Below are 23,350 nucleotides of genomic sequence, written 5' to 3'. Positions count from 1 at the left end.
TTCGAAAATTTTACAGCTCTGATGAGCGGTATTCAAATCTCAAATCGAACTTTCGAATCCGAAAACACCGAATGCTATCGGTCTGGCGCGTTCATGATGAAATATTAATTTTAAGATTACGGTAGTCTTTTGACCCGTAGCCAACGGGAGTTTTCGGGCTCTTGACCAAATTTTCATTCAATTTTCTCTCAAATGCAAGATGCGTGTTTTTCCCTCCATTTACATACAAAAGTTCCTCAATAAATTACTTTCCCATAACAAAAAAGCAAAAAAATATTTCCAATTTGACGGGAACGAACTCACCACCCCACGCGTGAGAGTCATCTGCGTAGACCACTACACCCAAAACGCGCGGCCGGCGCCTTTCGAGAGTGCATTCAAGAAACATCGAGTCAGTAGTGTTAGGTTGATATTTTGAGCCTTCTACCACCCTGTCGGGACACACCCTCATCAACGGAATTTAGCACTAAAAACGTCATCGTCTCCAGAAGACGTCAAATTTGATATTTTTGAAAAAAGAAAAGTTCGGGCATCAACTAAGTCAAATTTCCAATACATCTATCCAGGTTTCATAAAAATCGGCCCACTACGAAGGGAGTTATGGCTGGCGACAAACAAATACACAAACGGATCTGTTGAATATTATTAGTAAAGATAATAAAGATGAAGAAATAATATCCATTATTGCAATTGCCATTAGAATTATATAAATTGGAGATGTTCTCAGTGATTTACTAGATAACACTGTAACATGAAACAGGTTTACGATAATACAGAACACTGAAATATGTACACTATTATCATGTAGACGATTAACTAGCCTGGTAAAACGTTCAGTTAGGAAACAGACAAATTTGAGGAGAGATTTATTCTTGATTTTGAACCAGGCATACTCCTCACAATAGTACATTGGAATGAAGTTATGGAGTGTTTGCGAAGAAATAGTATTTAAGAGAAAAGATGTGATATCACTTTATTTTTTCTCAGAATTGTTTTTGATATTTCAAAGACTTCATATTTATATGTTGGGCAACTAGAAAAAAGTTGTTTGATATAATTTTATCATGAGACATGTGTATAAAATTATAGGTTTTTGAAAATTGTTTTTGAAATTTGAACGACTGGTTATAATTACATGTACGCTTAAATTTTCATCGACCTTTCAGGACATAATCAAAAACAATTCAAAATTAAAAAATTCAAATTTTCAAATATTTGTACTGACTAGTGAGACCCGGGCCGGAGAAATACTCAAATCTCAAATCGACTCGGCCCGACCCGTTGCAAGTCTGCTAATTATTAATTTTCTCAGCGCCGTAACCTATTTTATGAGTGGACGTGATTTATTAGCACAGCACGTTTCTCACAACCACGCTCTACCGAAACCAAAGGCAATTGTGTGCGAAAATGAGAGACCCAGAGAAAAAGAGGCATTTTTCAAGGGGGATTTCGATGGAGCGCAGTTGTAAGAAATGTCCTGAGCTGATATTCGGTTTTCTAACTATATATTTTTTATCAAAAGATTTCTTTCTAGTTTGCCCAACATATAATTATGCATCGCTTAACCAGTCTTTGAAACTTCAAAAAAAAATTTCAAAAACATATAATTATATACTCATGTCTCATAATAAAGTGATAACAACTTTTTTTCTAGTTGCCCAACATATGAATATAAAGTCTTTGAAATATCAAAAACAATTTTGAGAAAAAAATAAAGTGATATCACATCTCTTCTCTCAAATTTAATTTTTCTTCTCTCAAACACTTCATAACTTTAGTCCAATGTCTTGTGAAGATGGTGGCTGGTTCAAAATCAAAAATAAATCTCTCCTCCAATTTATCTGTTTTATAACTGAACCTTTCTGGATGCTAGCCGTTCGTGTACTCTATGATAATAGTGTACATATTTCGGCGTTCTGTATTATGGTAAACCTGTTTCATGTTACAGTGTTATCTAGTAAATCACTGAGAACATCTCCAATTTATATAATTCTAATGGCAATTGCAATAATGGATATTATTTCTTCATTGTATGATATTCATACAGGAATTGTGCAGTTTTACAAGGTTATCAATGTTTGCTACTCGAAGAATAGTGATTATTATATTATACTGATCAATGTGATAATGGAATCCATTCGTAACTATACTAGAAGATGTTCCACATGGCTTAGCTTCAGTATTGCTCTCATCCGAACCCTAGTTATCAAGTATCCAATGGATCCCAGATTTGAGATACTTTCAAAACCCCGTGCTGCTTTTTACGTGATTTTAGCCACCTTGATCTTATGTGCTCCGATTAATATGCTGGATGTATACAAACATGATATAGACGTGTACAATGAAGAGTACAAGTGTACTCAGTACCCGAGTAGTAACATATTGTGGTATGGAAGTGGGATTTCGTTATTATTCCAAGAAAATAATCGAAAAATTCAAAGAATTTATCAGGCTGTTGATGCAACTATATCAAAGGTTAGAAAATGCTTTTAGGAGAACTGTAGTCATGGTTTTTTTTAATTTCAGATTCCGATTCTTCAGATAATTTTAACAAACTTTCATCAGCGGAAGAGTTTTTCACGCAGTCGTGTAGTTCTCTCGGACAAAACTATTTCTCAATTCCTCATTTCCTCGCTTTTCCAACATGTTTCCGTATTTTTTCTTTTTTCTTGCGATATAAATTGAAAAACACGAACGTTTGCTGGAAAAAGTGAAAAACCGAGCAATTGAACTGAACTCTTGTCCGAGAGGACTACACGACTGCGCGGAAAAACTCTTCCACGAAGACTCCTTTTGTGTCAGAAGAACGATATAGGACGATTTTTTACCATATCTTCAAAGATGAAAGTCTCTTATAATTTTCTAAAGTATCTGAATCCGAACCTTTAAAAAATATAACTTCAATCCTCCTTTAGTTTGCCCTAAAAATTTCTCCAATTCCAGATAATCCCTTGTATTTTGTTCCCTATTCTCACTGCCGTGTTGGTTAGAGAAATACAAAAAGCTAAAACAAAACAACTAAAAATGAAGTCATCTACTCCGAATAACTCCAAGAACACATCGAAACTAGTGTTATTCTTAACACTGCCATTCTTCATTGCAGAACTTCCTCTTGGTATCATTTTCGCTATCAGTCCATTTAGCATTTTTCATGATGTACGTGGTGTAGCTGGTTTTATGTGAGTTGATCTAAAAATTTTGTAGAATCAAAGAAAACAATTTCATTCCAGTTTTCTCCGAGAAGCATTCGAAAAATTATTTTCATTTATTCTAACTGCTTCGACTGTAACTCATATGATTATTTGTGTTCTTATGTCTTCTCAGTATAGAAAAGTCGCTTATTCAGTTATTCGATGTGGTTATTTATTGGAAGTAGGTTTTGTAAAAAGATCATGTATTAATTAAATTATTTTCTAGAAAAAGAAGAATGACAAAATTCTGGAGAGGACATTGACAGTTTGCAACTAATGAAATTAAAAAAGAACAATGTTTGAATAAAAATCAAAACTTTGTTAGTGATATACAATTATAATCAATTGAAGATAGTTGTATGCGTTACGGTTTCACTAAGCTCCGGTCAAGGTTTCGCCGCTAGTGTATACTCTGCTAACTCTTTTTCTGTTCTGTTCCATCACAATTTTCTTATCAACACAATCCCTTCCGCGTCAAGAGCATGTGAGTTGTCAGTCTTATTTCACACCAAGAAGGCGGAGACTACAAACTATTTTTTTCTGTTCAGGACTGTAAAAAAATTGAATTAATATAATTTTTGGCAGCAAAATATCTTAATTTCAAAACAAAGGATTCCTGTTTAGCTTGACATCAGCACAAATGGCAATATAAAACGTTTCCAGAAGAAACGGCAAAAAAACAAACCAAAATTGTGGGAACTCACTATTCCCCTGAACAATCAAAGATTCTTGTGGTAATCTGAAGATCAAATCATAGCTTATGTTGATAAAAAGGAATAGCGAGGTATACGGTAGAATGTGTCATTTTGAGATGAAGTTCCTGGGGGCAATGTTACCCTTAAATCATTTTTACAGTTCTTAACAAAGTGTTACAAAATAGAGAGGGGAGTGTCAAGAGGAAAAACAAAAAGAAATGAGTAACTTGCGGTTATTTAAGGTAATAAATGATAAGAAAAATTTGTGATTCGCTGGAAAACTCTCACTCCAACAGTTCACGCTTTTCGACGATGGGAGGAGCCTTGTTAAAATGTAGATAACGCTGTTTTATAACCTATTCTCCGTAAGAGTCGAGCATCACCACTGTATGTAGGGGCGTAGAGCCCACAGGTATGATAGTGTTTACCCAGTTCGTGTGCACGTACTATGGGTCTTCGGTAACCCATATGCAAAATTTTGGCGTCCACCTACCGGTCCCTGGGTTACTGTAGGTGCTCAAAGGTGCAAAACTTAAACTTTTTCTTTTAAGTCGTAGAAGCCCAATTTTTTTAGTGTAGTTTGAAAACGTTTATTATAGTTTTTCCACAAAGTTTCAAAACATTTCAAAAAAATTTTGTCGAGTTATACGCAAAAAACCATTTTTTTGGAGCATTTTTTCTGTATTTTTAAAATTTTCGGTTTTTAAAACAAAAATCCCCCTCGGCAAACATTACTTAAAACAAAAGTCTTTTGATGAGTTTACAAATAAAACATATTTTGATAAATTTTAAGTCTTTGCAGAAATCGAAAAGAGCCCATGTAAAGTACTGAAAATTTCAAAAGTGAATATTAGTTAATTTTCTTTATGAAAATGAATAGAGCACAATTTTGTGAACATTTTTTGTATTGCACTTCTTTTAATAACTCTATCATATCCCTCTAAAATTTTGAGTTTTTGTCAAAAAAATGATAATTTTCAACATTTTTTGAAAAGCAGTTTTTTTGATATACTGCTATCTTGTGAATAGACCCATAAATTTTTTAAATGAATAGTGGGACGTTTTGAAAAATATAGGTGCATCACACTCCACGAGAGACCTTTTTTCGAAAATTGCCATTTTTCTGATTTCATGCACCTTTGAGCACCTACAGTAACGTGGACGCCAAAATTTTGCATATGGGTTACCGAAGACCCATAGTACGTGCACACGAACTGGGTAAACACTATCATACCTGTGGGCTCTACGCCCCTACATACAGTGGTGATGCTCGACTCTTACGGAGAATAGGTTATAAAACAGTGTTATCTACATTTTAACAAGGCTCCTCCCAACCCATCATCGTTAAAATGTGATAACACTGTCTTACATATATTGTGAAAAAATTGGAATTCGCCGGAAAGCGTGAACTGTTGGAGAGAGAATTTTCCAACAAATCACAATTTTTTCTTATTACCTTAAATAAATAACCGCAAGTTACTAATTTCTTTTTGTTTTTCCTCTTGACGCTCCCTTCTCTATTTTGTAGTCAACACTTTATGATAGACTGTAGAAATATTTTAAAGGTAGCATTGCCCCAGGAACTTAATCTCAAAATGACACATACTACCGTATACCTCGCTATTCCTTTTTATCAACATAAGCTATGATTTGATCTTCAGATTACCACAAGAATCTTTTATTGTTATGGGTCTGGATCCTCCTCCTCCTCGTCTTATTTCTCTCCTTTCGGAGATTATGACAATCCATCACGATCTTTTGATTTTTCACCACTAAACATAGCAGTTCCTAGATCTGCTGGTAGTTTAGAATCTGAAGAATCTTCTTCAAACGATGAACGAGTGGAAAAGGTACAAGGGGGAAATGAATACTAGAATTGAATTTACTCCTATGCAACTCTGAAGCACACCTTCTAAAGAAGATTTATTTTATTTATTTTATTTATTTTTTTTTTCACGACAAAATGGCTATGAAAATTCACAGAAGACTTGAACATGTCCCTCACGAGACAGTTTCAAGTAAAAAAAGAGGAAAAATCTATGTAATCAACAAATAAATAATGATGACATGGGGAAAGACAATTTGAAAGACTAAAACGGGGGCGAGCAATGTTATGGAGATGAGTTCAATGGGAAATAAAGGAAGTAGGCAATTGGAGGCAGGGACAGAGAATAAATTAAGAAACTGTTCGTTTAAACAACAGGAAAGGAGGAAGAAATATTAGAACCGGGTTATAGAGGAATCAAGTAGAATAGCAAATTGAGAGGGGGAAAGAAAAGTATTTACATTGTAGGTTATGGCATTCCAATACGGAATGGTGAAAGAGAAAAAGTTATCAGATAGGGGGGAGAGATAGATAAGAGCCATGGGCCTTCTGGGAGAATCAGACAATCTGACAATGGTATTAAGGAAGGGGAAGTGAGAATGACACCCCTTTCCAAAAAAATTGAAAATCTTGTGCCGAAATTTGACAAGTTTTGCAACAACTAGATAGGCGATGTTTACACAAAATTTTGGTTGTTCTGAACAACAAAACCTGAAGAAAAACAAACTGGTGCATGATAGGAAAAAGGAGAACAAGTCTAGTAATGGTGCTGGAACTGCTATGACATTTTTTGATGATGCCAAAAAAAATTTTTTAATAATAATTTTCTCTTCCAGAATGGGCTGTTTCTTATCAGAGTATGGATTTCTTTTTTTTCTGAGACTCTATCACACTCTCCCAGGAGGGTATATAATAAAAGCTGATAAGCAGCAGAATTGCCTATTTGTCGTTGGCTGACCTATCGTTCTGCGTTCGGCTTGCGGACTCGTTACTACCGTACTTTGAAAACTTTTATGGTAAAGTACGGTAGAAAGTTGCCTTAATTCAAAATTCAGTAACCAGACACCTCGTCCCCCATGCCGAACTTGAAGCAGCTTCTGAATAGTAAGTTCCCACAATTTTGGATTGTTTTTTCGCCGTTTCTTCTGGAAACATTTTATATTGTCATTTGTGCTGATGTCAAGCTAAACAGGAATCGTTGTTGTGAAATTAAGATATTTTCCTGCCGAAAATTATAGCAATTCAATATTTGCGGCATTTATAAAGTTGACCCAGTGTGATAGTACTTCTCAACGCTCACAACAAACACAAACCAAGGTTTTCCTTTTTAAAGTTTAGTTTACTTTTTTAACAAATGTCTCTGTCACGTAATCAATCTCAACTTATGTTTTATTATAGTTTAGTGATTTATTTGATAAGGGCGTGAAACAATAGGTGGTCACCGCAAGCGATAGTAAGGGTGGGAACGTGTGACTCGGGCGGTTCAGAGATAAGAAATAGGAGTGAGCAACAGAAAATCAATGGGTTTTTGACACGTTTTTCAGAGTTGGCTCTATGCTTCAAAGTTTATAACATCTTCATTGGTAAAGCTACAGTAGCCTTCAATAGTTTTGTAAAGATTACCTTCAGTAGGTTAAACTTTCTGGAAGTTTCTCAAAAATGTTGCCGTTTTTAAAATATTGGAGCCAAAGGTAGTCAGCAAGTGCGCTCTAATGATAATCTTCCTTTCGAAAATATCGGTGACTGTGACACACCCACTAAATAGACCCCCCTTATCATTTACAAATCTTATCTGATAATTTATTGTTGTTTTCCTAAAAGTAGGTTAAAATGTCCTTGCAACCTGTCTAACAAGAGAATATTCCGGACATATTTTAGGCTTTAAAAACAAGAACGACAGGTGACACCGAAAAACACTATCAAAGTTGGTCATTTTCAACTGAAAATAGCCAAAGTTGATACCTTTTTGTCCGGTACTGTATGACGTAAGCGATTTCGGTGGGCGGAGCTTTCCCGTGTGAGCTCAACTTTTTTTCTCGATTTTTTCAACATTCCTCTCTATAATCTGCATCCGCTTTAGCTTCACGGACCATTCTGCATAAATAAATTAAGAAATGAGAGAAATAATTTAAGAAATGAAAAAAAATAAGAAAGAAACCTGTGATTTAAAATTCCATTATCCATTACGTCACGTTATTTTTGCGTAATTTTTTCATTTGCTCATTTTTTGAGGTTATTTGAGTGTAACTCGAAGCCATTAGATCGGATTTGAAATCTGATTTTTTAACCATCTTCCCCATGCCAAGTTTCATAACTGTACCAAATTTCAAAGCTCTCGGTTCTATACAACCCGAGATATCAAGAGGAAAGTGAAAAAAACGAGAAAAAAAGTTGATCTCAAAATTTTATGGCTGTAAACCGTTATCAGTAAGGCTGTCATACCGTTATCAGTAAGGAGACTTTCAGTTTTTGTTTGTTTGAATATTCTATGTCCCTTCCTTCTCTTCTTATAAATTTGCAAAGTATTCGGAGGGCGAGACCATTCGTTTGCCGTCCCCATCCACTTTCAACTTTTTTTGCTTTTCACAATATTCCTTTACACAACCCATACAGCCATTATTTTTTCCAGATACATTAATTACAATCTTGCTAATTATACCGTCGAAGCTGCTTGTGAATTATTGTAAGTTTTGAATTCCCTTTTTTTCGAAATTATCTTTCAAATTCTATGCTCCGCTTCCAAAAAAGAAGTAGAAATGACCGATACACACTTTTGGAGGCCAGATGTTGTATTGGTGGGCGGAGTCTAAAATTTGAATGAAAATTTTAAATAGACTTTTTCTCAAAAAACTGTAGTTTGTAGTTCAATCTAATTCCAGAACCATGCCATTCTTCCCTGAACCTCTCACTGGTCTTCAAAAAGCTTCCATCAAAGAAATATCAGTAACCCTTCACGCCGACACCATTTGTCTCTGGCTCAACTTTTTCTGCTTATCTTCAGGACCCATCAAAATTCAGTACCAGCAAGAGGAATCAAATACCACCATCATGTGCAAAAGGAACAACTTTCAAGCTTTCATGGAGGACACCGACTTCGTGACAGTACTCCGGGAGGATTTGACAATTATCTTGGAGGAGAATGAGCCGGAACTTCAAGAGCTCCATATCGGATTCCAGGAGCCAGAGGAGCATATTGACCGTGTTTTCGCCAGCGTTAAAAATGTACTGAAAACCCGGAAAGACAAGTTAAAGGTCAAGAACATTCGTCTGGAAATAGATAAAAGTGTTCAATTGACGTCAGTTCTACCGTATCTCGATTCTGAAACTTTGAAGGCAGTGGATTTGTCGTTGAAGGGTATTGTGGATTTGAGAAATGTATTGGAGTTGGATGCATGGAAGGAGAAGAACGGATTGGAGATGAATGTTGCTCTGGATACCTTTTCGGTGAAGGATTTGGAGGCATTGAAGGAGGTACAAAGCTTTGGAAATGTTGAGAGCAGGGTTGAGCGGGACTTCTGCCTTCCATTATTTCAAAAACCGCATAGCGCTCAACTCTGGTTGGGAGGAATTCCATTCTACAGGGAGCGGGAATCAATGAATAAACATACATTCCACCGGACAAACATCAGATTTTCCAATCTGGACGCACAGAAACAGACAAATCAATAAAGTAAGGTAGAAGTTGTGTGGACAAACAGAATATTTAGGGATATGGAAACAGATGCAGCCAACATTACGCTCAAATATGTATCGGATTGAACACCTGGACATCCTGAAACAGACAGACATTTACATAAAAAGTTACCAGGCTAGCATTAACAGAAGAACAGATAAAACAAAAAAGAGTAGTATCCTCCAAGTGTCTTGAAAACACAGTATAACCAGATTTTGTGAAAAAAAACCGGGCTGGGCTGGATCGACGGGCCGAGACAAGCTGAACTTTCTCTCGGCCCGGATTCAAAATAAGTACTTATTTTTGACAAAATTTTTTGAATTTTTTGAAATTTCAGAGTAAAAGTTCTTAAATTACAATAGATACTCATATTTTGATAGAATTCTAAACGTTTAGTTAAAAACTAGACTTATTTCCAAAAAATGTCAAATTTTGGTTCGAATCATTTTTTCAAAACGGGCAGTCGCGACCTGTGACAAGTCTGAGTATAACAGAATAAATATTTTCGGTAACATATTTTTGTGGTACCCTTCTTCGAGTGAAAACATTCAGCGAGCAAAAGAAATTCAGCGGTTCTGAAAAGGTACCACGATTTCAGATCTTTCTTGTTTTTTTGAATTTGGGTTACAGAATTTCAGAAACTTGGTATTTCGAAATTTTTATAATCAAAACCCAAAGTTTTTTCCGAAAAAATTTTAGAACAATATCCCAAAACAATAATGTTCCCTCAAATAACAAAAATATGCCTTTTCAGTTCTTTCTTCAACACTTTCATTCCAGATTCTCATCCAGCAACCAACCTTCGACACCGTCACCATTTACTACGACCATCTACAACAAGACGCCCTTGAGAGCCTCCACCATCAACCCCTCGGAGTCTCTCACTACACAAACTCTCACAAAATCTCATTCTCCCGTGTTCATCTCATCTCACCACAGAATGTAGGGCACCTCAGTTATTTTTAGAAAATATTTTCAAAAAATACTATTTTCAGGTTGTTCCCCAAATGCCATCAACAAGCGATTCCGTTTCCGGAGTGTGTGGAAACTACGTTATCATGAGAAACATTCTGAAGTATGTTGGTGGTGTTGACATGTGAGTGGCGTTGATAAGAATGGGCGGAGCTTAGTGCTACAATACCACCTCTTAAAACATGGGCGGGGTTTTATCTACAGTAATCTACCACCAACTGTTTTTCAGCCAGTCACTCCGAAAAGTGTCCCGCACCATCCGCAATCGCGTAGACTTCATTCGTGAGAACCCAGGAATTCAAAAAATAAATATATCTCTCAAAGAACAAGGAAAGATTATGGTGGCTTACGATGACTCCCAACAGATTATTTATGAAAAATATGGGTTCGGATGTTCGATTGGACAACAGTATATACCGCAGGATTATCGATCGGTTTTCTTGAACGACTTTGAAATAATGCTCAGAAATCAACAGGATGTCATTAAAACCGCCCGTGTCAATTTTTCAAAAGATCCTAGTTTCATGGAGATGTTTAAGGATCATTTGAAATCTAGGAACCAATTATTGAAAGTTGAAGTATTAGAGCTGGAAATTTCCAGTCAATATGAAGTTGTTTCTATCCTACAAGTCATCAACCCACCAACTCTCAAAACTCTGAGCCTTCAAGCCTCCGGAAACTACCCACTACCAATTGGCATCGACGAAGTCATGAAATTGGAGCAGTGGAACTATCTGGAGACGTTCATTATCAGCTCGCTAATAATTTCAACACCAATACAAGAAATTTCGTTTGGGAACTTGGTGAATGTAGAGATTCTGGTGGAATGCATTTCGATGGATGACTTGTTTTATTTAAAAGAGGTGGAACATAAAACAGGGTTGTGAAAAGGGAAAGTGTATTTGATAAGGAAACACACGTCACCCTTTTTCGAAGGGATACTGTATCGCGCAATCGTCAGGCGACTCACAGTTGAGGGATGGCTAGCGACATTGTTCAGAAACTGCTTCCGATTCAAAACCGACCGAATTAGAACTGGTACTAATCGGAACCGACTAAAAGATGCTTAATCATTATAATACAGCTATAAGACCTAGGTGTGGGTGGTTCTGATTTGATCTGTTTCTTTTCGGGCGGTTCTAGTTCGGATGCAGTTTTGAATAAAGGTTAAGATATAAGTAATACTTTTCAAAATGAGGGTTTGCTCGCCTTACAGTTGGGACGCTGTTTTTAGCGAAGGTACTATATCGTGAGGGACTCCAGGAAAAGCCAATGATGCTTACTATTAACAAATAGCTAACGGCAGAGAAGTATGGGGGAATATAAGGCGAACTTTTGTACTTTGATCTCTTAGCAAGCTCAGGTACACTGTACCCACATCCGTTGTTTACATAGTGACTCATCGCTGGTAGCTGCTCTTCGTATCGATTTTCATGAATTCTAGCCGATTTATCTGTTTATCAATGAAATTTGCATATTTGTCCACAAATGAATGTTTACGGTTACAGATTTTCAGACTCATGAAAAATTCCATATATCCGTTTCAAATTTACATAATCTGAATATCACTTGTTCAAGAATTCCATGGGTTTTAGCACCATACACTCTCTCTTTAGCACACACAGATCATATGAAGAAGGATTGTCGGGGGTTCGACACCTTTGCGTCTCTCAAGAAATGCACTCAAATTGCACTCTCTACACTGTGAGAGGCCACTGGCTCTTTAGCACCATACACTCTCTTTAGCACACACAGATCATATGAAGAAGGATTGTCGGGGGTTCGACACCTTTGCGTCTCCCAAGAAATGCATACAAATTGCGCACTCTACACTGTGATAGGTCACTGCCTCTTCAAACACATACTCTCTCGCGGGCACGCACACAGATCGGACTAAGAAGGATTGGACCACAATTCTACATACCTCTCCCTCTCCCCCTCTCTCACTCTCACTCTCACTCTCACTCTCTCCCAAACCCGACACATCTTTCAAACTGACTCTTTTTCTTTGAATTTTTGCCCGATAATTTCCCTTAGACTTGATTCTAACCTATTTATTTACAGAACTGAGAAAAAACAAGAGATTTATACTGATGATCTTCTCTGCATCCGCTCCAATTCGGCAAGTGCCAGTCGGCATGCGCTCCATTGCACCGTACCCACGTCGACGATCCTTGAAGTCCCCAGGGAACGCGCTCGACTCAAAGCGGTATAAAAAATACCGCCGCTCCAGCGATTCATTCCCTCGGTGACGATCACCACGCCATCGAACGTCATGCCTTGGGATTTGTGCACTGTGATTGCCTCTGCCATGACCACAGGAAACTGGTGCCAATATCGTTGACCATCCGTGAATAATTTACGATCGAGGTACACAGTCTTCTGGTTATCCAGTCTAAAGATAAATATTTCAGATCAGGTTTTATAAGAATAATGTTACCTTTCCAGCACCAGATATTCCCGAGAGTTGCGAACCAAACGAGCCATCACACCATTGGCCAAACCCTCAAGTGGCAAGTTGTGTGTCACCATGACTCTCTTGCCAACAACCAGTTTTAAGGAACATCTTTCACCTCGGAGACTGAATCCTGTTGTAGTCAACGAAGACTCAGTGCTTGGCTCCAAAACGATACGCTTTTTCGAATGGTTGAATACCTGAAACATGCTATATGAATTTGTAAGTCGATTTTTGAAACAAACCCATTCGTTCAACGCTTTGACCATTGCGCACGTCTTCGCGAGAACCATGAAGACTTTATCGGGGTCTTCATTTTCCAAAAGTCGAATTTCCCGGTAGATGTCTTCTGGCATGCCTCCATCCATCCGGCATTTGTGGTGAAGGAAGCCACTGATCGTTTCGGTGCACTCGCCAAGACGAATTGCCGCAAGAACTCGGGCTTCCTCCCGATCCTTCGCCCGGATGTTTTCCTCCAATTCCAACATGTTGAAGAGGCCCCAAAGTCTTGATGGTGACTTTGGGGTGACAGTTGCTCGAACGGCGCGGTACTCACCAGGTACGCCTGAAAATCGGCAACGTTTATATATATATATATATATATATATATATGTAACTCACAGCTGAAAACGTGTTCTGGAACACGAGAAGACGTGACCGGCGGGAGTTGCAGGAAATCGCCAAACACCACAACCGAGACTCCACCGAACGGATTGTCAGATCCAAAGATTTCCTGGAGCCGGTGATCGATCTGTGCCAGAAACAGCGCTGAGATCAGACTGATCTCATCAATAATCAGTACACGGAGACGACTCAAAGCGTTGAACAACTGGTTTGTTGTGTCTCTACTCAACGGGGTGAACGGTTTTTGGCCAGGCTAAAATATCTAATTTACAGACACCGAAATGGACGAATTGGAAAACTTACAAAAATTCGAAGAAGCGAGTGAAGCGTCACTCCTTGAACGTTCTGCGCTGCCATACCGGTATACGCCGTGATGGCACAAGACTCCTTGTACCCATAGTGACAACGCACGTGGTTGGCAAACTTCCCAAGGACCACACTCTTCCCACAGCCAGCAAGTCCCGAAAGAAAGTCAAAGAACTGACTGCCCTGAAACGACGTAAGTTTTTCACTCAATTCAAAAATATTCAGAGACGTCTACACAAAAAAAAATTTCTATACGACTAAAAATCACAAAAATTCCCCCACTCTCAAAAATCCTCCGCTCTCAAAAATTTCCCACTCTCAAAAATTTCTCACTCAGCATGACTACCCGGCTACAAAAATTTCTCTACACGACTAAAAATCAGACATAGAGCCAATTTCTACACAAAAATTTCCCACTCTCAAAAATTTCTCACTCAGCATGACTACCTGGCTACAAAAATTTCTCTATACGACTAAAAATCAGACATAGAGCCAATTTCTACACAAAAATTTCCCACTCTCAAAAATTTCTCACTCAGCATGACTACCCGGCTACAAAAATTTCTCTACACGACTAAAAATCAGACATAGAGCCAATTTCTACACAAAAATTTCCCACTCTCAAAAATTTCTCACTCAGCATGACTACCCGGCTACAAAAATTTCTCTATACGACTAAAAATCAGACATAGAGCCAATTTCTACACAAAAATTTCCCACTCTCAAAAATTTCTCACTCAGCATGACTACCTGGCTACAAAAATTTCTCTATACGACTAAAAATCAGACATAGAGCCAATTTCTACACAAAAATTTCCCACTCTCAAAAATTTCTCACTCAGCATGACTACCCGGCTACAAAAATTTCTCTATACGACTAAAAATCAGACATAGAGCCAATTTCTACACAAAAATTTCCCACTCTCAAAAATTTCTCACTCAGCATGACTACCCGGCTACAAAAATTTCTCTATACGACTAAAAATCAGACATAGAGCCAATTTCTACACAAAAATTTCCCACTCTCAAAAATTTCTCACTCAGCATGATTACCCGGCTACAAAAATTTCTCTATACGACTAAAAATCAGACATAGAGCCAATTTCTACACAAAAATTTCTCACTCATGGCTACCAATACTCTACGAAAATTTCTATACTCTACGAAAATTTCTATACGGCTAAAAATCAGAAATAGGCCCCCTCCACAATCTTTAGAAAGCCAAGTACCCGTAAACTTTTGGAAAAATTCTGCACCCGTATGAACGAAAAGGTTTTCTAATCAAAACGGAACGAAATGTATGTATAGACTTACTGATTTCAAGTGGTCCACCATTTTGTCGAAGACTTGCTCTTGAGCACTGGTGAGCTTGATCTCGTCCCAATTCCATTCCGATTTCGCAGGTGTCTCGCATCTTTTCGACCAACTCAGCGACTCACAAAGCGGCCGCGATAACTTAGAGCTACCGTAAACACGATCTCCCAGCGTCGAGACGTAATTCTTAGAAGAATATGGATGGTAGCGGGATTTAGGACGAACAACAGTGAAGTTCATTTTTGCGTTTACTTTTACGTTTGCTTTTGCAATCAGTATGAGAATGAGTTCCAAAAAAGGTGCCAAGAAAAATTCACTAGAGGGGGCGGAGTCGACTGCTTCTACTACCATACATGATGACTAAATTTTGAGCTACTTCGAAGACACCAACTATGCAAACAACGTAACTTAGGCGAAAACTGGGAATGTAGTACGAACTAGGAAACTGACAGAGGTCATCTGAATTTTGTAGGAGATATACACAAAACATGGATTTACGGATACCAAATTTATTTTTGGAACAATAGTCATATTATAACAGATATAGGGCAACAACATCAGCTTAATCATAAAAACGGCCAGCTTTTCTCTCCATTTCCATCCATTCTGCCTGACCATCCGGGATGTAATCAGGATCCATATCATCCTCACTGGCCATAGATCCCATAGAGTTATCCTGCTGCTCCAACCCTTGTTCCATTGACTCTAGCTCAATTTCACCCAATCGCGAGTAACTTCGGGAAACTGAAAGAGAAATTTTGGAAATTTGCCGCAAAGTAGTGGAGAGAAAACTTACACTGAGTCATCTCCGGCACACTTTCATCTTCCCGTTTTTGCCCCTCTACCGAACCAATTTCGAAGTTGACCCACCATGGCTCTTCATCCACAACTTCCACAATTTCAGCAGATTGAATTGGCTCTGAAAATTACTGACCGGTCAAATTTTCAAATTGAAATTTCGTAATTGAAACTCCTCTCCTAAATTTCCATGAAAACGTACCCAGTTTGGGAATACCCTCCCACATCTCCATAGCTTCTAATTCCAGAAGTGCACCCTGTCCATCCGGAATAGAATCCATTTCACAATCAGAATCTCGAGAATTCAGGTCCATGTCAGTGTGTGTGTCTCGGCAAACAAACTGTGCCAGGTCCCACGACTTTTTTCAACAGTGTAACACAAGACAAACAGGCCCACTTTTCATTACTCATAATTTTGGAAGACACGAACCAACACCTTTGTTTCAAAAATGACGTAAGCACAGAAGAAGAAGAAGATATGGGTCAGGAACAAAAATTATCAGATTCACAGATTGAACTCCTTCTTGAGTGATGGGCAATCGTGCTGGAAGAACTTCATGTTTTTCTGGGCAATGAGATGAGAACGACACACGGTGCATAGAGCTAGAGCTGAAATTTGGGAATTGGAACATTTGAAATATTTTGGTACAAGTAAACTCACGAATCTGGATCATTCCATCTTCAATCTTGACAGTTTCACGGCTCGAATTGAATTTTTTGCATGGGACACACATGTGGACAATGAGGGGGTCCAATCCTTTGAAAAGACGTTCCGGCATAACATTGGATTGATCCTCAGTAGGAATAATTGACTCGGCAGCTTTCTCATATAGCCACTATAAACAGAATCATTCCTAGTTTTCTACAAATTAAGGCCAACTCACGCGCTTTGCACCAGATTTTTCAATTTCAGGGACCACGAGCTTCTTTTTTGGAATCTTCTTCATCGGAGCATGGTTAGTCTCTCCATCATCTTCAAAATACGGACGTTTCTCACGTTGACTGTTCATCTTTGGTTTAGCAATAGTACCATAATCGGATGGAACACCAGACATTTCTAAAAATCACACGAAATTTGGAGCGAAAAATTTATCAAGGTGAGAAGCACTACAGGAGAAGCAAATGAAAGGTGGGAAAGTGAGGATGTGGGAAAAGTGATGAGCACATCACGCTTAAATAGGTGTCTGAAAAACATGAGTCATCCACAGAAAGGGGCGGGCACTAGAAAAATTCAATTAAGCAAGGGTCAGATGAAGCATGAATCATCATCGGTAGGAGAATTTTACAAAAAACCACCGACAAGAGGGCAGCGAGCAAACAAACTAAGGTTTTGGGTGAATGTGGACGGTAGGCATGGAACCCTTGGCAAAGTTGAAAACGAAGGCTTCAGGCTTCTTTTCAGGCTTTTGAGTTGGGGCCGATGTATAAAAGTACTGATCCAGACCATTCGAAGAAACCTGAACAGTTTTGAGATTTTTCAATTTCCAAATGTTTGTAATACTCACCACTCCAACTTGATCTTGCACACTAGGCGGATATACATATCCTGTGCCTACTTCATTACTGGCGACAGACTTTTGAATAACCATTGTGTTTTCAGAATGAGCAGCTACGCTAACGATGAGATCACCGTACTTGTCAGAGAGATGGTCGATACGACCGTGGAGCAGGAAGAGATGAGAAGAAATGAGGAACCGGAAGAGGAGGATGTTGTGATGACTCACACACAGGCTGCCGATGTAAGTATTTTCTTGAAACCTGAAAAACAAACAAACTTGACCAAATTTCCAAAATTATAGGGGAACCTATGCCCAATTTTTCAAAAATGAGGGGAACCTCTGCCCAAATTTTGATTTTGTACTTGGAAACTTGAAAAATGAGGGGAACCTCTGCCCAAATTTTGATTTTGTACTTGGAAACTTGAAAAATGAGGGGAACCTCTACCCAAATTTTGATTTTGTACTTGGAAACTTGAAAAATGAGGGGAACCTCTGCCCAAATTTTGATTTTGTACTTGGAAACTTGAAAAATGAGGGGAACCTCTACCCAAATTTTCAAATAGAAACGTTTTTCAGAATCAGTTCGGCGGAGCAAGCATGAAAGTGTTGCGTATGTGGAAAGAGACACCACCAGAGGCATATGCAAAAAATTTCGAGTTTGTCAAGTTGGAGGTTCGCTTACCAAAATCAGCCACAATCGGTGCTTTTGGTCCAAACCACTTTGGAGAAATGGTGATGGAGCTAGTCACGAAGTATGCTCCGAAGAACGCCACCGACGAGACCAGGGTCGGAGTGACCTTCGATTCACCAGATTTTGAAGCTGGAACAGCGGTGGGACTGGCCTTCACCCCAATTCATGCTGTCTCCAACCAGAAGATTGTGCAGACATTGGAGCTACTTTCACAATCAAACCGGTCTCCATTGGAAATCCACAATCCAGTACTTCAAATGACTTTGAAGTATATTACTCCTCCCTCGGGAAGTGGGAAAAGAAAGATGGGGTTCAGCATAGAAGACATCTTGGAGACAAATCTGTTTGGGAAACGACGCTCGAACCTCGATGATCAAGAAGACGCAGGAGGAATGGACGTGCTGGACCTTCTGGACGATGCTGCGGAAGAATCAGAGGAAGATGAGGAAGAAGACAGCGATTTTGAGATCGATGTCGATGGTGAAGTCATGGAAGGAAGGAAGCCAAGAACCAACATTATGAAAAATGATGGTAAGAATCACAGTTTTACAAGTTTTAACGTCCAATTTTCAGTAAGATTCGACTGTCTTCCACACGCAGTGTACCAGGCAGCCATGTACAATCAGGCATACTATGGAGAAACTGTAGCCGATCGGAAGAAAGGAATGGCCATGTACAAGCAGTCAATCAAGATTTCACCCGACAAACCGAATCAATGTAATGCCCTTTTTCAAGCGGTTCGAGAAATGAAAATGGTAAGTCGATTCCCCATACGAAAAAAAAAATTCATAAAGTTTCTACAGGAGGCTGGCATGACAAAGACCTATGATTTCGGTTATACCGATATTCAACAACTCCAAGACACAGTATTTGCCGGGAAGTTACAGATAGTTGTAATTGTTGAACATCAGTCGACGCCATACTTCGCCGGACCATACATTGGAGAGAACAAGACGATAGCACTGTTCCTGAAAGAAGTGAACGGAATGGGTCACTTCGTAGGAGTCCGCAAACTACCACCACTCCTCAAAACAAAATATTTTTGCTGCCTCTGTTTGGTTCGTTTTGGGACTTTTGCGGCACACTACAACTGCCCACGCATACACCATCCTTGTGGAGCTCTCGATTGTCCCGAAACTCAAGACGATCTTCCCCTGTGCTGTATAAGATGTACCGCAGTGTTCCGATCAACCGCCTGTCTGGAAAATCATCTGAAAAAGGGTGAGATCAACATGAAATGAACCATATATATTTATTCAAAGTTTACAGGATCCAGAGCGGGAAAAAGTCGATGCGACCATACCAAATTGTGCAAGAAGTGTGGCGAAATCTACTTCACAAACAAGAGCAAAGTGGCGGCAAAACACGAGTGTGGAAAGAAGTGGTGTAGAAGATGTAGGACGAAACGAGCGGAGACCCATCATTGCATACTCTCAAAATCGACCAAGAATGAGAAGAAATTGACCCGAAAAAGATTCGTCTACGACTTTGAGGTTGGTTGAAATTCATGAAATTCATACAATTTCCTAATTTTCAGAGTATGGAGGAGGAAGATACCGGAGAACAAGTCCCTGTCCTGTTCGTTGCACTTCGTTATTGCAAAAGTTGCTCTACATTCATCCCAACCAACCTGCAGGATGCTGCAGGATCCGTCTGTGAGCACTGCGCTCCAAATGGTCGTTGCACAGTGATAAATTGTGTTTCGGACGAGACCAGATTCACCAATGTTGCCGATGAGGCCACCGAGTGGATCTTCTCAAAGGAGAACAGAGGATTCATTGGAATTGCGCATAACGCATCGGGGTAAGTATTTGAAGAAAATTATGAAAACTTTGGTTTTGTGGTTTCAGATACGACGCGCAGTTTATCCTGAAAAGCCTCATCTCCAAGAACAAAGCAAGTCCAGCAGTGATCATGGCAGGAACGAAGATAGTTAGCTTGAAGTACAAGGGAGTCAAATTGATCGACTCTTTGAAGTATCTGACCATGAGCCTTGCAGCCGTTGGAAAGGCTTTCAGAATTCCAATGGAGAAGGGGTAAGTTTTTACTGATTTGGAATATTTACAAATTGAAACATTCAGAGACTTTCCGGTGAAGTTTATCAAAAGAGAGAACTTCGACTACGTCGGCGACATCCCAGAAGACAAGTTCTACAATTTGGAACACAAATCCACCGCCGCCAGACAGAAACTCACCGATTTCCTAGAGGAAGAAAGAGCGCAAAAGAAGCAGTTTGATTTCGCCGAGGAGCTGTTCAAGTACTGCTACTCGGACGTCTTCATCTTGGCGAGTGCTCTGGTAACCTTCGAGAATGACTTTGAGGCGGCCACAGACGTCTGCTTGTTCGAAGTGAGTTTTTCAAAACTTGATATATAGTAAACCACGTTTTCAGGAATCCGTCACGGCAGCTTCAGCCGCTATGAAGGTTTTCCAAAGGAACCACCTTGCTGTGGAGCGACCGATTGTTCTCGACGCCCGTCCTTCAGCTTCCCGAAACTCTTCGATCGTCAGCCAAAAGTACCTTGCATGGTTCGGCAACGCAAATAAGGTGGATATCGCCTCTTCAGCCACGACCGGGGAGAAAAAGGTAAAATTATTGAACGAAAACCTCTCAAACTATCAATGTATTACAGATTGGCAAATTCAGCGTGGATGGATTTGTCGAGCCTTGCCCAAAATTTCCACGTGGACTCGTCATTGAATTTTTTGGCTGCTATTGGCACGCACATGAGTGCCGGTACACCAACCAGTCGATAATTGAAGGATTGACTGGAGAAGCGATCCGGAAGCGGGATGAAGATCGACTTCAGTACTTGCGAGAGAGACACGAGGTGAAAGTCGTTTGGGAGTGCAAAGTGGAGAAGCAACGATCGAAAAATCCAGTCATGGCCAAACTTTTTGAGGAATACCAACCAATTGTAAGGAGTTTTGCATCTAATCACATCAAAATTACCAGTTTTAGGGTCTCATGGAAATGGAAAAAGCTCTCTCCGGTGGTCGAACGGAGGCCTTCAGACTCATTGCCGATAATAGCCGATGGGTTATGAAACATGTTGACGTTGTCAGCATGTATCCGGCTGTAATGAAGTCTGAAGAATTTCCAATCGGTCCACCAAAAAGTGTCCAACTCTCGAAAATCACCACACCAATCGTCTCAAAGTTTGGAGTTTACTGGAAAGGGTTCATTTCCTGTCGTATCGTCTCTCCAAAGGACCTGAAGCTGCCACTACTCGGAATGAAGCCGGATGGGAAACTACTTTTTGCCCTATGCTGGAGTATGTTGACAATTTTCACTGGCTATAATAACATCAAAATTTCAGCCTGCGCCAAGACCCAATCTCAGGTGGACTGCACGCATTCGGACGAGGAGAGGGCCTTCACAGGGACATTCACCACTGCAGAAATAAGAAAAGCGTTGGATCTGGGATACAAAATTACCAACGTTTACGATGTAAGTCTTGAGATTAGGAATCGTTAAAATTTCCGAATTTTCAGGCAGTGGAGTATGAGTCCTGGGCCAAAAACGATGAAAGTGGAGAAGGCGGATTGTTCACATCATATATGAACAAGATGATCGCCCTCAAAATTGTAAGTTTTTTCAGAAATACTCTCAAATTTCATATGAATTTCAGTATGCGAGTGGATGGCCATCTGATGTGACCACCGATGAAGAGAAAAAGACGTTCGTCGAGGACTACAGGAAACAAGGAATCATTTTGGACAATTGGGACCTTTTCGAAGAAAGTCCAGGACGACGTCTTTCCTCCAAACTCTCCATCAACTCACTCGTAAGTTTTGAATTATTCAAAGACATCCATAAATGTAAATTTACAGTGGGGAAAAATGGCACAGCGTGTTGATATGCCAAACACCGCCTTTTTCCATGACCCCGCACAGTTTTGGAAAATGTTCCATGACACTTCCATCATTATGGAAGCTGTCTGGACATTCAAAGATACTGTTATGGTGGTACATCGGACCAGAGAGGAGTCACTGAGAAGCTTGGCAACCGGTGCCATGCACATCGCGGCCCACGTCCCCTCCTATGGACGTCTCCACCTCTACCGATTGATGGAGCAAGTCGGCGCTGAAAATATCTGTTACACAGGTAACCTGGAAAAATATGAATCCTGAAATATAACATTTCCTTTTCAGACACAGATTCGGTCGTGTACAGAGTTCCAAAAGGTGCAATTGATCCATTGGAGAGTGAGATGGGACCTTTCCTCGGCCAATGCACCAGCGAGTTGAGCGGAAAAATGGAAAGATTTGTCACCACGGGTGCCAAATCTTACGCCTACAAGGAGATTTTGGAGAATGGAGATGTCAAGGTAACATCAATTTTTATCGACTTGAAACAATCATATTTTGCAGACCAAAGTCAAATCCAAAGGCATCTCCCTCAACTCGGAGGCCGCCAAGAAGGTCACAATGGAGCAGATGGAGAACATGGTTGAGGAAGTGTTGAACGGCGTCACTCGTTCCACCATCGACGTCCCACAACAACAAGTTCGAAGAGACCGGAACCACGATGTATATTTCAAGGAAGTATCGAAGAAGTTCCGGTATACATTCGACAAGCGACGGGTGCTACCAGACGGGTCCACACTTCCATATGGATATTCTAATTAAATCTGTGATATATTCAAATTATACTTTTCCCAATAAATTATACACACAAGCAAGACATTTTATTTGACGACAAGTTCACAAGCGCGTGCGGTGTACGCACACAGAGGCAATGCGCACAATTTTACGACGAGTGCGCGTAAGGTGTATGCACAACCAAGACACCCTAATTTTCGACAAGTCAGAGTATTGCGAAATAGGAACTTGGACAAAAAGCGGAGAGTGAGTATTGCGAAATCGGTACTTGGGCGAAAAACGGAAAATTTTTGGAAAATTCACATTTTCACCGAGAAACTTGGAAATTTTGACAAAATGAACGATAGACCTGAACATGAAAACACTCGACAACTCATCATTTTCATTTTTCGTTAACATGGTTCTCCGACTTTCGTGGCAAAGCACAATGCTAATTGTCGGTCCCAGCGGCCAAGGGAAGAGCACTCTTGCTCGTCAAATTGTGGAGCAACGGAATCAAATTTTCGATGTCAACAGTCGTGTATGCTTCTGGTACTACGACACCTTTGAAAGCGTACCAGATTCACTGAAAAACAGACCCGACATTCTTCTTCGAGAAGGTCTTCCAAACCTGGAAGAGCTGAAAAAGTACAAGGACCAACAAGCAATGATCGTAATTGACGACCTAATGACAAAAATTGACCAAAACTCTGGAATGGAACG

General features: G+C 39.6%; 5 protein-coding genes across 5 annotated transcripts; 2 read left to right on the top strand and 3 right to left on the bottom strand.

Moving 5' to 3' along the window:
• Positions 1-1,866: 1,866 nt before the first annotated feature.
• GCK72_021096 (uncharacterized protein) lies at positions 1,867-3,468 on the top strand (the record flags this gene model as incomplete). Its single annotated transcript, XM_053734013.1, has 4 exons — positions 1,867-2,475; positions 2,944-3,179; positions 3,231-3,372; positions 3,418-3,468. 4 exons carry the CDS (start codon positions 1,867-1,869, stop codon positions 3,466-3,468), a joined length of 1,038 nt encoding a protein of 345 aa, XP_053582926.1.
• A 5,126-nt stretch (positions 3,469-8,594) lies between these two features.
• Positions 8,595-11,243, top strand: GCK72_021095 (uncharacterized protein; the record flags this gene model as incomplete). Its single annotated transcript, XM_053734012.1, has 4 exons — positions 8,595-9,182; positions 10,165-10,326; positions 10,380-10,480; positions 10,586-11,243. The coding sequence occupies 4 exons, from the start codon at positions 8,595-8,597 to the stop codon at positions 11,241-11,243; spliced, it is 1,509 nt and encodes a 502-aa protein (XP_053582925.1).
• A 4,374-nt stretch (positions 11,244-15,617) lies between these two features.
• Positions 15,618-16,167, bottom strand: GCK72_021094 (uncharacterized protein; the record flags this gene model as incomplete). The annotated part of the gene is made up of 3 exons (XM_053734011.1): positions 15,618-15,799; positions 15,852-15,974; positions 16,056-16,167. 3 exons carry the CDS (start codon positions 16,165-16,167, stop codon positions 15,618-15,620), a joined length of 417 nt encoding a protein of 138 aa, XP_053582924.1.
• Positions 16,168-16,358: 191 nt separating this feature from the next.
• Positions 16,359-16,908, bottom strand: GCK72_021093 (uncharacterized protein; the record flags this gene model as incomplete). The annotated part of the gene is made up of 3 exons (XM_053734010.1): positions 16,359-16,462; positions 16,515-16,689; positions 16,738-16,908. 3 exons carry the CDS (start codon positions 16,906-16,908, stop codon positions 16,359-16,361), a joined length of 450 nt encoding a protein of 149 aa, XP_053582923.1.
• Positions 16,909-17,175: 267 nt separating this feature from the next.
• GCK72_021092 (uncharacterized protein) lies at positions 17,176-18,274 on the bottom strand (the record flags this gene model as incomplete). Its single annotated transcript, XM_053734009.1, has 4 exons — positions 17,176-17,310; positions 17,359-17,603; positions 18,035-18,172; positions 18,223-18,274. 4 exons carry the CDS (start codon positions 18,272-18,274, stop codon positions 17,176-17,178), a joined length of 570 nt encoding a protein of 189 aa, XP_053582922.1.
• Between the last annotated feature and the right edge of the window lie 5,076 nt (positions 18,275-23,350).

The sequence above is a fragment of the Caenorhabditis remanei genome, chromosome V (genome assembly GCF_010183535.1).
Source record: "Caenorhabditis remanei strain PX506 chromosome V, whole genome shotgun sequence".
NCBI classification, from domain to species: Eukaryota; Metazoa; Nematoda; class Chromadorea; order Rhabditida; family Rhabditidae; genus Caenorhabditis; species Caenorhabditis remanei.
Note: the sequence above shows the minus strand (reverse complement) of the source record. Positions and strands in the feature narration are given on the sequence as shown.